General features: G+C 56.8%; 1 protein-coding gene across 1 annotated transcript in view; it reads left to right on the forward strand.

The window, feature by feature from the left end:
- The window catches only part of LOC140697805 (uncharacterized), a 70418-nt gene that overhangs the window by 21436 nt on the left and 35201 nt on the right, over positions 1-13781 (forward strand). The window contains exons 17-34 of the mRNA XM_072966272.1: positions 581-719; positions 1176-1234; positions 2136-2274; positions 2731-2789; positions 3691-3829; positions 4286-4344; positions 5246-5384; positions 5841-5899; positions 6801-6939; positions 7396-7454; positions 8356-8494; positions 8951-9009; positions 9911-10049; positions 10506-10564; positions 11466-11604; positions 12061-12119; positions 13021-13159; positions 13610-13668. Coding sequence (XP_072822373.1) covers positions 581-719; positions 1176-1234; positions 2136-2274; positions 2731-2789; positions 3691-3829; positions 4286-4344; positions 5246-5384; positions 5841-5899; positions 6801-6939; positions 7396-7454; positions 8356-8494; positions 8951-9009; positions 9911-10049; positions 10506-10564; positions 11466-11604; positions 12061-12119; positions 13021-13159; positions 13610-13668 — 1782 coding nt within the window. The remainder of the gene's footprint in view (positions 1-580; positions 720-1175; positions 1235-2135; positions 2275-2730; positions 2790-3690; positions 3830-4285; positions 4345-5245; positions 5385-5840; positions 5900-6800; positions 6940-7395; positions 7455-8355; positions 8495-8950; positions 9010-9910; positions 10050-10505; positions 10565-11465; positions 11605-12060; positions 12120-13020; positions 13160-13609; positions 13669-13781) is intronic.

The raw sequence follows: 13781 nt of genomic DNA on the forward strand, positions 1-13781 counted from the left end.
GTCAGGTTTCAGAGGTCTCCCGCTTCGCCTTGTCGTTTTGGCCCTCCTCGGTTTCGATGAGTGGACTGGTGCCTCAGTTTACTGAGTCTTGCCAGTGGGGTCTTCCCATTCCGTTCCCACCCAAGTGTGTTCCCGGTGTTCCGTGTGACTTCCCGTGCCGTTTCCCACCTCGTCCTTTGGCTCAAGCTGCCCCTCCTCGAGTCCCTCAGCCTGCCCCCTCTGCGCTCGGCCTGCCTTTGAAGACACGGTGCGGTCTTCCCAGCGTTCCCCGAGCCGAGCCCTGCCCCAGACTCTTCTGTCCTTTGGGCCCTGCCTGTCCGTTCGCGTCGGCTGTCGATAGGCTGCTGAATGGCCCTTTGCCGTGCTGATGGGTGTTCCCGTGTCCCTGCGTCTGGTAACAACACGGAGCAGAATGTGTCTTTCGTGTGTCTTCCCAGCTGTTGGCCAGGGTGATGCCTGTGGTTTGACACAGGCAGTGACTGGTTGCTGCCTCACCGAACTGACAGACTGAATGGCCAAGTGCAGGAGTCGGATGGTTTCTCAAGGTGGGTTGTGGGGTTCCTTTGCTTTGTTTTCACAGGAAGGGGTGCCCGAGCCCAAAGCAGAACGGGACGGCACCCGTGCTGAGACACTCGTCGCTGACGAAGGCGCTCCAGACGAGACAACCGAAGACGAGACCCTGCCGTCTGTGCTTGCGGCAGAGCAACCTGATGAGTCCGGTAGGTTGGTGAACATCCACGGAGGTTGACTGTTCTCCTGTGTGTGCTTGAAGGCTACTGTGGGGCGGGGAAGGGTGTAGCTGATGGGTAGATGGGTGGCATGCTTCGGATGCAGGAGTTCCTGGGTCCCATGGCCAGGACCTCCTTTCAAAGGAAGAAGCCAAATGGCGATCTAAGATACCTCAAGGCTGTAGGTCCACATACCCCATGCAGTACTCCCGTCTTGTTTTCCTTCTGCCCACTGTCTCCACACATACCCCTAACACAAGCAGGCCTTCCCTCAAGAAACTGCCTCAGTCCTCTGAAATGCTCTTGGGCCACGTTAGTTTACGGAAAGCTTCTTGGGTGGAGTTAGGCTTCACGGGTTTGTGTGTGTGTGTGTGTGTGTGTGTGTGCGTGGAGGTCAAAGTGGTCAGTGATGTCTCTGAATAATCTTTGTGTGACTGCACCCTCTAGGTGAAGAGTCACCTTTCCCCTCGGGACCGGAGGAGGACGCACGCACCCCTGGCGAGGAGGTACCATCTCGTTTTCTTGACTTACGTCGTCTTGTAGCACCTAGCCGTCGAGGGTCCCTAGTGCACATGAGCGGATGGATGCATCGCCCCTGCGTCCCGACGTTTGCGTTTCCCCGTCGCGGTTCTTGACTCCCCTTTTGTAATCCAAGCTAACTAAGTCATTCTGTGCTTTCGGTCTCACCAGGGCACAGTACACTTGCGTTAGTTCTCCACGCTCCCCTACGGAGAGCGGTGTCTGTGTCTCCATTCTTTGCTTGCACTGCTTTTCCCTGGTAGGTTAGTCCAAGTCACTGCATATAGATAGCTCCCCGTGCCAGTTCGGTCAGGTTTCAGAGGTCTCCCGCTTCGCCTTGTCGTTTTGGCCCTCCTCGGTTTCGATGAGTGGACTGGTGCCTCAGTTTACTGAGTCTTGCCAGTGGGGTCTTCCCATTCCGTTCCCACCCAAGTGTGTTCCCGGTGTTCCGTGTGACTTCCCGTGCCGTTTCCCACCTCGTCCTTTGGCTCAAGCTGCCCCTCCTCGAGTCCCTCAGCCTGCCCCCTCTGCGCTCGGCCTGCCTTTGAAGACACGGTGCGGTCTTCCCAGCGTTCCCCGAGCCGAGCCCTGCCCCAGACTCTTCTGTCCTTTGGGCCCTGCCTGTCCGTTCGCGTCGGCTGTCGATAGGCTGCTGAATGGCCCTTTGCCGTGCTGATGGGTGTTCCCGTGTCCCTGCGTCTGGTAACAACACGGAGCAGAATGTGTCTTTCGTGTGTCTTCCCAGCTGTTGGCCAGGGTGATGCCTGTGGTTTGACACAGGCAGTGACTGGTTGCTGCCTCACCGAACTGACAGACTGAATGGCCAAGTGCAGGAGTCGGATGGTTTCTCAAGGTGGGTTGTGGGGTTCCTTTGCTTTGTTTTCACAGGAAGGGGTGCCCGAGCCCAAAGCAGAACGGGACGGCACCCGTGCTGAGACACTCGTCGCTGACGAAGGCGCTCCAGACGAGACAACCGAAGACGAGACCCTGCCGTCTGTGCTTGCGGCAGAGCAACCTGATGAGTCCGGTAGGTTGGTGAACATCCACGGAGGTTGACTGTTCTCCTGTGTGTGCTTGAAGGCTACTGTGGGGCGGGGAAGGGTGTAGCTGATGGGTAGATGGGTGGCATGCTTCGGATGCAGGAGTTCCTGGGTCCCATGGCCAGGACCTCCTTTCAAAGGAAGAAGCCAAATGGCGATCTAAGATACCTCAAGGCTGTAGGTCCACATACCCCATGCAGTACTCCCGTCTTGTTTTCCTTCTGCCCACTGTCTCCACACATACCCCTAACACAAGCAGGCCTTCCCTCAAGAAACTGCCTCAGTCCTCTGAAATGCTCTTGGGCCACGTTAGTTTACGGAAAGCTTCTTGGGTGGAGTTAGGCTTCACGGGTTTGTGTGTGTGTGTGTGTGTGTGTGTGTGCGTGGAGGTCAAAGTGGTCAGTGATGTCTCTGAATAATCTTTGTGTGACTGCACCCTCTAGGTGAAGAGTCACCTTTCCCCTCGGGACCGGAGGAGGACGCACGCACCCCTGGCGAGGAGGTACCATCTCGTTTTCTTGACTTACGTCGTCTTGTAGCACCTAGCCGTCGAGGGTCCCTAGTGCACATGAGCGGATGGATGCATCGCCCCTGCGTCCCGACGTTTGCGTTTCCCCGTCGCGGTTCTTGACTCCCCTTTTGTAATCCAAGCTAACTAAGTCATTCTGTGCTTTCGGTCTCACCAGGGCACAGTACACTTGCGTTAGTTCTCCACGCTCCCCTACGGAGAGCGGTGTCTGTGTCTCCATTCTTTGCTTGCACTGCTTTTCCCTGGTAGGTTAGTCCAAGTCACTGCATATAGATAGCTCCCCGTGCCAGTTCGGTCAGGTTTCAGAGGTCTCCCGCTTCGCCTTGTCGTTTTGGCCCTCCTCGGTTTCGATGAGTGGACTGGTGCCTCAGTTTACTGAGTCTTGCCAGTGGGGTCTTCCCATTCCGTTCCCACCCAAGTGTGTTCCCGGTGTTCCGTGTGACTTCCCGTGCCGTTTCCCACCTCGTCCTTTGGCTCAAGCTGCCCCTCCTCGAGTCCCTCAGCCTGCCCCCTCTGCGCTCGGCCTGCCTTTGAAGACACGGTGCGGTCTTCCCAGCGTTCCCCGAGCCGAGCCCTGCCCCAGACTCTTCTGTCCTTTGGGCCCTGCCTGTCCGTTCGCGTCGGCTGTCGATAGGCTGCTGAATGGCCCTTTGCCGTGCTGATGGGTGTTCCCGTGTCCCTGCGTCTGGTAACAACACGGAGCAGAATGTGTCTTTCGTGTGTCTTCCCAGCTGTTGGCCAGGGTGATGCCTGTGGTTTGACACAGGCAGTGACTGGTTGCTGCCTCACCGAACTGACAGACTGAATGGCCAAGTGCAGGAGTCGGATGGTTTCTCAAGGTGGGTTGTGGGGTTCCTTTGCTTTGTTTTCACAGGAAGGGGTGCCCGAGCCCAAAGCAGAACGGGACGGCACCCGTGCTGAGACACTCGTCGCTGACGAAGGCGCTCCAGACGAGACAACCGAAGACGAGACCCTGCCGTCTGTGCTTGCGGCAGAGCAACCTGATGAGTCCGGTAGGTTGGTGAACATCCACGGAGGTTGACTGTTCTCCTGTGTGTGCTTGAAGGCTACTGTGGGGCGGGGAAGGGTGTAGCTGATGGGTAGATGGGTGGCATGCTTCGGATGCAGGAGTTCCTGGGTCCCATGGCCAGGACCTCCTTTCAAAGGAAGAAGCCAAATGGCGATCTAAGATACCTCAAGGCTGTAGGTCCACATACCCCATGCAGTACTCCCGTCTTGTTTTCCTTCTGCCCACTGTCTCCACACATACCCCTAACACAAGCAGGCCTTCCCTCAAGAAACTGCCTCAGTCCTCTGAAATGCTCTTGGGCCACGTTAGTTTACGGAAAGCTTCTTGGGTGGAGTTAGGCTTCACGGGTTTGTGTGTGTGTGTGTGTGTGTGTGTGTGCGTGGAGGTCAAAGTGGTCAGTGATGTCTCTGAATAATCTTTGTGTGACTGCACCCTCTAGGTGAAGAGTCACCTTTCCCCTCGGGACCGGAGGAGGACGCACGCACCCCTGGCGAGGAGGTACCATCTCGTTTTCTTGACTTACGTCGTCTTGTAGCACCTAGCCGTCGAGGGTCCCTAGTGCACATGAGCGGATGGATGCATCGCCCCTGCGTCCCGACGTTTGCGTTTCCCCGTCGCGGTTCTTGACTCCCCTTTTGTAATCCAAGCTAACTAAGTCATTCTGTGCTTTCGGTCTCACCAGGGCACAGTACACTTGCGTTAGTTCTCCACGCTCCCCTACGGAGAGCGGTGTCTGTGTCTCCATTCTTTGCTTGCACTGCTTTTCCCTGGTAGGTTAGTCCAAGTCACTGCATATAGATAGCTCCCCGTGCCAGTTCGGTCAGGTTTCAGAGGTCTCCCGCTTCGCCTTGTCGTTTTGGCCCTCCTCGGTTTCGATGAGTGGACTGGTGCCTCAGTTTACTGAGTCTTGCCAGTGGGGTCTTCCCATTCCGTTCCCACCCAAGTGTGTTCCCGGTGTTCCGTGTGACTTCCCGTGCCGTTTCCCACCTCGTCCTTTGGCTCAAGCTGCCCCTCCTCGAGTCCCTCAGCCTGCCCCCTCTGCGCTCGGCCTGCCTTTGAAGACACGGTGCGGTCTTCCCAGCGTTCCCCGAGCCGAGCCCTGCCCCAGACTCTTCTGTCCTTTGGGCCCTGCCTGTCCGTTCGCGTCGGCTGTCGATAGGCTGCTGAATGGCCCTTTGCCGTGCTGATGGGTGTTCCCGTGTCCCTGCGTCTGGTAACAACACGGAGCAGAATGTGTCTTTCGTGTGTCTTCCCAGCTGTTGGCCAGGGTGATGCCTGTGGTTTGACACAGGCAGTGACTGGTTGCTGCCTCACCGAACTGACAGACTGAATGGCCAAGTGCAGGAGTCGGATGGTTTCTCAAGGTGGGTTGTGGGGTTCCTTTGCTTTGTTTTCACAGGAAGGGGTGCCCGAGCCCAAAGCAGAACGGGACGGCACCCGTGCTGAGACACTCGTCGCTGACGAAGGCGCTCCAGACGAGACAACCGAAGACGAGACCCTGCCGTCTGTGCTTGCGGCAGAGCAACCTGATGAGTCCGGTAGGTTGGTGAACATCCACGGAGGTTGACTGTTCTCCTGTGTGTGCTTGAAGGCTACTGTGGGGCGGGGAAGGGTGTAGCTGATGGGTAGATGGGTGGCATGCTTCGGATGCAGGAGTTCCTGGGTCCCATGGCCAGGACCTCCTTTCAAAGGAAGAAGCCAAATGGCGATCTAAGATACCTCAAGGCTGTAGGTCCACATACCCCATGCAGTACTCCCGTCTTGTTTTCCTTCTGCCCACTGTCTCCACACATACCCCTAACACAAGCAGGCCTTCCCTCAAGAAACTGCCTCAGTCCTCTGAAATGCTCTTGGGCCACGTTAGTTTACGGAAAGCTTCTTGGGTGGAGTTAGGCTTCACGGGTTTGTGTGTGTGTGTGTGTGTGTGTGTGTGCGTGGAGGTCAAAGTGGTCAGTGATGTCTCTGAATAATCTTTGTGTGACTGCACCCTCTAGGTGAAGAGTCACCTTTCCCCTCGGGACCGGAGGAGGACGCACGCACCCCTGGCGAGGAGGTACCATCTCGTTTTCTTGACTTACGTCGTCTTGTAGCACCTAGCCGTCGAGGGTCCCTAGTGCACATGAGCGGATGGATGCATCGCCCCTGCGTCCCGACGTTTGCGTTTCCCCGTCGCGGTTCTTGACTCCCCTTTTGTAATCCAAGCTAACTAAGTCATTCTGTGCTTTCGGTCTCACCAGGGCACAGTACACTTGCGTTAGTTCTCCACGCTCCCCTACGGAGAGCGGTGTCTGTGTCTCCATTCTTTGCTTGCACTGCTTTTCCCTGGTAGGTTAGTCCAAGTCACTGCATATAGATAGCTCCCCGTGCCAGTTCGGTCAGGTTTCAGAGGTCTCCCGCTTCGCCTTGTCGTTTTGGCCCTCCTCGGTTTCGATGAGTGGACTGGTGCCTCAGTTTACTGAGTCTTGCCAGTGGGGTCTTCCCATTCCGTTCCCACCCAAGTGTGTTCCCGGTGTTCCGTGTGACTTCCCGTGCCGTTTCCCACCTCGTCCTTTGGCTCAAGCTGCCCCTCCTCGAGTCCCTCAGCCTGCCCCCTCTGCGCTCGGCCTGCCTTTGAAGACACGGTGCGGTCTTCCCAGCGTTCCCCGAGCCGAGCCCTGCCCCAGACTCTTCTGTCCTTTGGGCCCTGCCTGTCCGTTCGCGTCGGCTGTCGATAGGCTGCTGAATGGCCCTTTGCCGTGCTGATGGGTGTTCCCGTGTCCCTGCGTCTGGTAACAACACGGAGCAGAATGTGTCTTTCGTGTGTCTTCCCAGCTGTTGGCCAGGGTGATGCCTGTGGTTTGACACAGGCAGTGACTGGTTGCTGCCTCACCGAACTGACAGACTGAATGGCCAAGTGCAGGAGTCGGATGGTTTCTCAAGGTGGGTTGTGGGGTTCCTTTGCTTTGTTTTCACAGGAAGGGGTGCCCGAGCCCAAAGCAGAACGGGACGGCACCCGTGCTGAGACACTCGTCGCTGACGAAGGCGCTCCAGACGAGACAACCGAAGACGAGACCCTGCCGTCTGTGCTTGCGGCAGAGCAACCTGATGAGTCCGGTAGGTTGGTGAACATCCACGGAGGTTGACTGTTCTCCTGTGTGTGCTTGAAGGCTACTGTGGGGCGGGGAAGGGTGTAGCTGATGGGTAGATGGGTGGCATGCTTCGGATGCAGGAGTTCCTGGGTCCCATGGCCAGGACCTCCTTTCAAAGGAAGAAGCCAAATGGCGATCTAAGATACCTCAAGGCTGTAGGTCCACATACCCCATGCAGTACTCCCGTCTTGTTTTCCTTCTGCCCACTGTCTCCACACATACCCCTAACACAAGCAGGCCTTCCCTCAAGAAACTGCCTCAGTCCTCTGAAATGCTCTTGGGCCACGTTAGTTTACGGAAAGCTTCTTGGGTGGAGTTAGGCTTCACGGGTTTGTGTGTGTGTGTGTGTGTGTGTGTGTGCGTGGAGGTCAAAGTGGTCAGTGATGTCTCTGAATAATCTTTGTGTGACTGCACCCTCTAGGTGAAGAGTCACCTTTCCCCTCGGGACCGGAGGAGGACGCACGCACCCCTGGCGAGGAGGTACCATCTCGTTTTCTTGACTTACGTCGTCTTGTAGCACCTAGCCGTCGAGGGTCCCTAGTGCACATGAGCGGATGGATGCATCGCCCCTGCGTCCCGACGTTTGCGTTTCCCCGTCGCGGTTCTTGACTCCCCTTTTGTAATCCAAGCTAACTAAGTCATTCTGTGCTTTCGGTCTCACCAGGGCACAGTACACTTGCGTTAGTTCTCCACGCTCCCCTACGGAGAGCGGTGTCTGTGTCTCCATTCTTTGCTTGCACTGCTTTTCCCTGGTAGGTTAGTCCAAGTCACTGCATATAGATAGCTCCCCGTGCCAGTTCGGTCAGGTTTCAGAGGTCTCCCGCTTCGCCTTGTCGTTTTGGCCCTCCTCGGTTTCGATGAGTGGACTGGTGCCTCAGTTTACTGAGTCTTGCCAGTGGGGTCTTCCCATTCCGTTCCCACCCAAGTGTGTTCCCGGTGTTCCGTGTGACTTCCCGTGCCGTTTCCCACCTCGTCCTTTGGCTCAAGCTGCCCCTCCTCGAGTCCCTCAGCCTGCCCCCTCTGCGCTCGGCCTGCCTTTGAAGACACGGTGCGGTCTTCCCAGCGTTCCCCGAGCCGAGCCCTGCCCCAGACTCTTCTGTCCTTTGGGCCCTGCCTGTCCGTTCGCGTCGGCTGTCGATAGGCTGCTGAATGGCCCTTTGCCGTGCTGATGGGTGTTCCCGTGTCCCTGCGTCTGGTAACAACACGGAGCAGAATGTGTCTTTCGTGTGTCTTCCCAGCTGTTGGCCAGGGTGATGCCTGTGGTTTGACACAGGCAGTGACTGGTTGCTGCCTCACCGAACTGACAGACTGAATGGCCAAGTGCAGGAGTCGGATGGTTTCTCAAGGTGGGTTGTGGGGTTCCTTTGCTTTGTTTTCACAGGAAGGGGTGCCCGAGCCCAAAGCAGAACGGGACGGCACCCGTGCTGAGACACTCGTCGCTGACGAAGGCGCTCCAGACGAGACAACCGAAGACGAGACCCTGCCGTCTGTGCTTGCGGCAGAGCAACCTGATGAGTCCGGTAGGTTGGTGAACATCCACGGAGGTTGACTGTTCTCCTGTGTGTGCTTGAAGGCTACTGTGGGGCGGGGAAGGGTGTAGCTGATGGGTAGATGGGTGGCATGCTTCGGATGCAGGAGTTCCTGGGTCCCATGGCCAGGACCTCCTTTCAAAGGAAGAAGCCAAATGGCGATCTAAGATACCTCAAGGCTGTAGGTCCACATACCCCATGCAGTACTCCCGTCTTGTTTTCCTTCTGCCCACTGTCTCCACACATACCCCTAACACAAGCAGGCCTTCCCTCAAGAAACTGCCTCAGTCCTCTGAAATGCTCTTGGGCCACGTTAGTTTACGGAAAGCTTCTTGGGTGGAGTTAGGCTTCACGGGTTTGTGTGTGTGTGTGTGTGTGTGTGTGTGCGTGGAGGTCAAAGTGGTCAGTGATGTCTCTGAATAATCTTTGTGTGACTGCACCCTCTAGGTGAAGAGTCACCTTTCCCCTCGGGACCGGAGGAGGACGCACGCACCCCTGGCGAGGAGGTACCATCTCGTTTTCTTGACTTACGTCGTCTTGTAGCACCTAGCCGTCGAGGGTCCCTAGTGCACATGAGCGGATGGATGCATCGCCCCTGCGTCCCGACGTTTGCGTTTCCCCGTCGCGGTTCTTGACTCCCCTTTTGTAATCCAAGCTAACTAAGTCATTCTGTGCTTTCGGTCTCACCAGGGCACAGTACACTTGCGTTAGTTCTCCACGCTCCCCTACGGAGAGTGGTGTCTGTGTCTCCATTCTTTGCTTGCACTGCTTTTCCCTGGTAGGTTAGTCCAAGTCACTGCATATAGATAGCTCCCCGTGCCAGTTCGGTCAGGTTTCAGAGGTCTCCCGCTTCGCCTTGTCGTTTTGGCCCTCCTCGGTTTCGATGAGTGGACTGGTGCCTCAGTTTACTGAGTCTTGCCAGTGGGGTCTTCCCATTCCGTTCCCACCCAAGTGTGTTCCCGGTGTTCCGTGTGACTTCCCGTGCCGTTTCCCACCTCGTCCTTTGGCTCAAGCTGCCCCTCCTCGAGTCCCTCAGCCTGCCCCCTCTGCGCTCGGCCTGCCTTTGAAGACACGGTGCGGTCTTCCCAGCGTTCCCCGAGCCGAGCCCTGCCCCAGACTCTTCTGTCCTTTGGGCCCTGCCTGTCCGTTCGCGTCGGCTGTCGATAGGCTGCTGAATGGCCCTTTGCCGTGCTGATGGGTGTTCCCGTGTCCCTGCGTCTGGTAACAACACGGAGCAGAATGTGTCTTTCGTGTGTCTTCCCAGCTGTTGGCCAGGGTGATGCCTGTGGTTTGACACAGGCAGTGACTGGTTGCTGCCTCACCGAACTGACAGACTGAATGGCCAAGTGCAGGAGTCGGATGGTTTCTCAAGGTGGGTTGTGGGGTTCCTTTGCTTTGTTTTCACAGGAAGGGGTGCCCGAGCCCAAAGCAGAACGGGACGGCACCCGTGCTGAGACACTCGTCGCTGACGAAGGCGCTCCAGACGAGACAACCGAAGACGAGACCCTGCCGTCTGTGCTTGCGGCAGAGCAACCTGATGAGTCCGGTAGGTTGGTGAACATCCACGGAGGTTGACTGTTCTCCTGTGTGTGCTTGAAGGCTACTGTGGGGCGGGGAAGGGTGTAGCTGATGGGTAGATGGGTGGCATGCTTCGGATGCAGGAGTTCCTGGGTCCCATGGCCAGGACCTCCTTTCAAAGGAAGAAGCCAAATGGCGATCTAAGATACCTCAAGGCTGTAGGTCCACATACCCCATGCAGTACTCCCGTCTTGTTTTCCTTCTGCCCACTGTCTCCACACATACCCCTAACACAAGCAGGCCTTCCCTCAAGAAACTGCCTCAGTCCTCTGAAATGCTCTTGGGCCACGTTAGTTTACGGAAAGCTTCTTGGGTGGAGTTAGGCTTCACGGGTTTGTGTGTGTGTGTGTGTGTGTGTGTGTGCGTGGAGGTCAAAGTGGTCAGTGATGTCTCTGAATAATCTTTGTGTGACTGCACCCTCTAGGTGAAGAGTCACCTTTCCCCTCGGGACCGGAGGAGGACGCACGCACCCCTGGCGAGGAGGTACCATCTCGTTTTCTTGACTTACGTCGTCTTGTAGCACCTAGCCGTCGAGGGTCCCTAGTGCACATGAGCGGATGGATGCATCGCCCCTGCGTCCCGACGTTTGCGTTTCCCCGTCGCGGTTCTTGACTCCCCTTTTGTAATCCAAGCTAACTAAGTCATTCTGTGCTTTCGGTCTCACCAGGGCACAGTACACTTGCGTTAGTTCTCCACGCTCCCCTACGGAGAGCGGTGTCTGTGTCTCCATTCTTTGCTTGCACTGCTTTTCCCTGGTAGGTTAGTCCAAGTCACTGCATATAGATAGCTCCCCGTGCCAGTTCGGTCAGGTTTCAGAGGTCTCCCGCTTCGCCTTGTCGTTTTGGCCCTCCTCGGTTTCGATGAGTGGACTGGTGCCTCAGTTTACTGAGTCTTGCCAGTGGGGTCTTCCCATTCCGTTCCCACCCAAGTGTGTTCCCGGTGTTCCGTGTGACTTCCCGTGCCGTTTCCCACCTCGTCCTTTGGCTCAAGCTGCCCCTCCTCGAGTCCCTCAGCCTGCCCCCTCTGCGCTCGGCCTGCCTTTGAAGACACGGTGCGGTCTTCCCAGCGTTCCCCGAGCCGAGCCCTGCCCCAGACTCTTCTGTCCTTTGGGCCCTGCCTGTCCGTTCGCGTCGGCTGTCGATAGGCTGCTGAATGGCCCTTTGCCGTGCTGATGGGTGTTCCCGTGTCCCTGCGTCTGGTAACAACACGGAGCAGAATGTGTCTTTCGTGTGTCTTCCCAGCTGTTGGCCAGGGTGATGCCTGTGGTTTGACACAGGCAGTGACTGGTTGCTGCCTCACCGAACTGACAGACTGAATGGCCAAGTGCAGGAGTCGGATGGTTTCTCAAGGTGGGTTGTGGGGTTCCTTTGCTTTGTTTTCACAGGAAGGGGTGCCCGAGCCCAAAGCAGAACGGGACGGCACCCGTGCTGAGACACTCGTCGCTGACGAAGGCGCTCCAGACGAGACAACCGAAGACGAGACCCTGCCGTCTGTGCTTGCGGCAGAGCAACCTGATGAGTCCGGTAGGTTGGTGAACATCCACGGAGGTTGACTGTTCTCCTGTGTGTGCTTGAAGGCTACTGTGGGGCGGGGAAGGGTGTAGCTGATGGGTAGATGGGTGGCATGCTTCGGATGCAGGAGTTCCTGGGTCCCATGGCCAGGACCTCCTTTCAAAGGAAGAAGCCAAATGGCGATCTAAGATACCTCAAGGCTGTAGGTCCACATACCCCATGCAGTACTCCCGTCTTGTTTTCCTTCTGCCCACTGTCTCCACACATACCCCTAACACAAGCAGGCCTTCCCTCAAGAAACTGCCTCAGTCCTCTGAAATGCTCTTGGGCCACGTTAGTTTACGGAAAGCTTCTTGGGTGGAGTTAGGCTTCACGGGTTTGTGTGTGTGTGTGTGTGTGTGTGTGTGCGTGGAGGTCAAAGTGGTCAGTGATGTCTCTGAATAATCTTTGTGTGACTGCACCCTCTAGGTGAAGAGTCACCTTTCCCCTCGGGACCGGAGGAGGACGCACGCACCCCTGGCGAGGAGGTACCATCTCGTTTTCTTGACTTACGTCGTCTTGTAGCACCTAGCCGTCGAGGGTCCCTAGTGCACATGAGCGGATGGATGCATCGCCCCTGCGTCCCGACGTTTGCGTTTCCCCGTCGCGGTTCTTGACTCCCCTTTTGTAATCCAAGCTAACTAAGTCATTCTGTGCTTTCGGTCTCACCAGGGCACAGTACACTTGCGTTAGTTCTCCACGCTCCCCTACGGAGAGCGGTGTCTGTGTCTCCATTCTTTGCTTGCACTGCTTTTCCCTGGTAGGTTAGTCCAAGTCACTGCATATAGATAGCTCCCCGTGCCAGTTCGGTCAGGTTTCAGAGGTCTCCCGCTTCGCCTTGTCGTTTTGGCCCTCCTCGGTTTCGATGAGTGGACTGGTGCCTCAGTTTACTGAGTCTTGCCAGTGGGGTCTTCCCATTCCGTTCCCACCCAAGTGTGTTCCCGGTGTTCCGTGTGACTTCCCGTGCCGTTTCCCACCTCGTCCTTTGGCTCAAGCTGCCCCTCCTCGAGTCCCTCAGCCTGCCCCCTCTGCGCTCGGCCTGCCTTTGAAGACACGGTGCGGTCTTCCCAGCGTTCCCCGAGCCGAGCCCTGCCCCAGACTCTTCTGTCCTTTGGGCCCTGCCTGTCCGTTCGCGTCGGCTGTCGATAGGCTGCTGAATGGCCCTTTGCCGTGCTGATGGGTGTTCCCGTGTCCCTGCGTCTGGTAACAACACGGAGCAGAATGTGTCTTTCGTGTGTCTTCCCAGCTGTTGGCCAGGGTGATGCCTGTGGTTTGACACAGGCAGTGACTGGTTGCTGCCTCACCGAACTGACAGACTGAATGGCCAAGTGCAGGAGTCGGATGGTTTCTCAAGGTGGGTTGTGGGGTTCCTTTGCTTTGTTTTCACAGGAAGGGGTGCCCGAGCCCAAAGCAGAACGGGACGGCACCCGTGCTGAGACACTCGTCGCTGACGAAGGCGCTCCAGACGAGACAACCGAAGACGAGACCCTGCCGTCTGTGCTTGCGGCAGAGCAACCTGATGAGTCCGGTAGGTTGGTGAACATCCACGGAGGTTGACTGTTCTCCTGTGTGTGCTTGAAGGCTACTGTGGGGCGGGGAAGGGTGTAGCTGATGGGTAGATGGGTGGCATGCTTCGGATGCAGGAGTTCCTGGGTCCCATGGCCAGGACCTCCTTTCAAAGGAAGAAGCCAAATGGCGATCTAAGATACCTCAAGGCTGTAGGTCCACATACCCCATGCAGTACTCCCGTCTTGTTTTCCTTCTGCCCACTGTCTCCACACATACCCCTAACACAAGCAGGCCTTCCCTCAAGAAACTGCCTCAGTCCTCTGAAATGCTCTTGGGCCACGTTAGTTTACGGAAAGCTTCTTGGGTGGAGTTAGGCTTCACGGGTTTGTGTGTGTGTGTGTGTGTGTGCGTGGAGGTCAAAGTGGTCAGTGATGTCTCTGAATAATCTTTGTGTGACTGCACCCTCTAGGTGAAGAGTCACCTTTCCCCTCGGGACCGGAGGAGGATGCACGCACCCCTGGCGAGGAGGTACCATCTCGTTTTCTTGACTTACGTCGTCTTGTAGCACCTAGCCGTCGAGGGTCCCTAGTGCACATGAGCGGATGGATGCATCGCCCCTGCGTCCCGACGTTTGCGTTTCC

The sequence above is a fragment of the Vicugna pacos genome, chromosome 8 (assembly GCF_048564905.1).
Source record: "Vicugna pacos chromosome 8, VicPac4, whole genome shotgun sequence".
Taxonomy (NCBI): Eukaryota; Metazoa; Chordata; class Mammalia; order Artiodactyla; family Camelidae; genus Vicugna; species Vicugna pacos.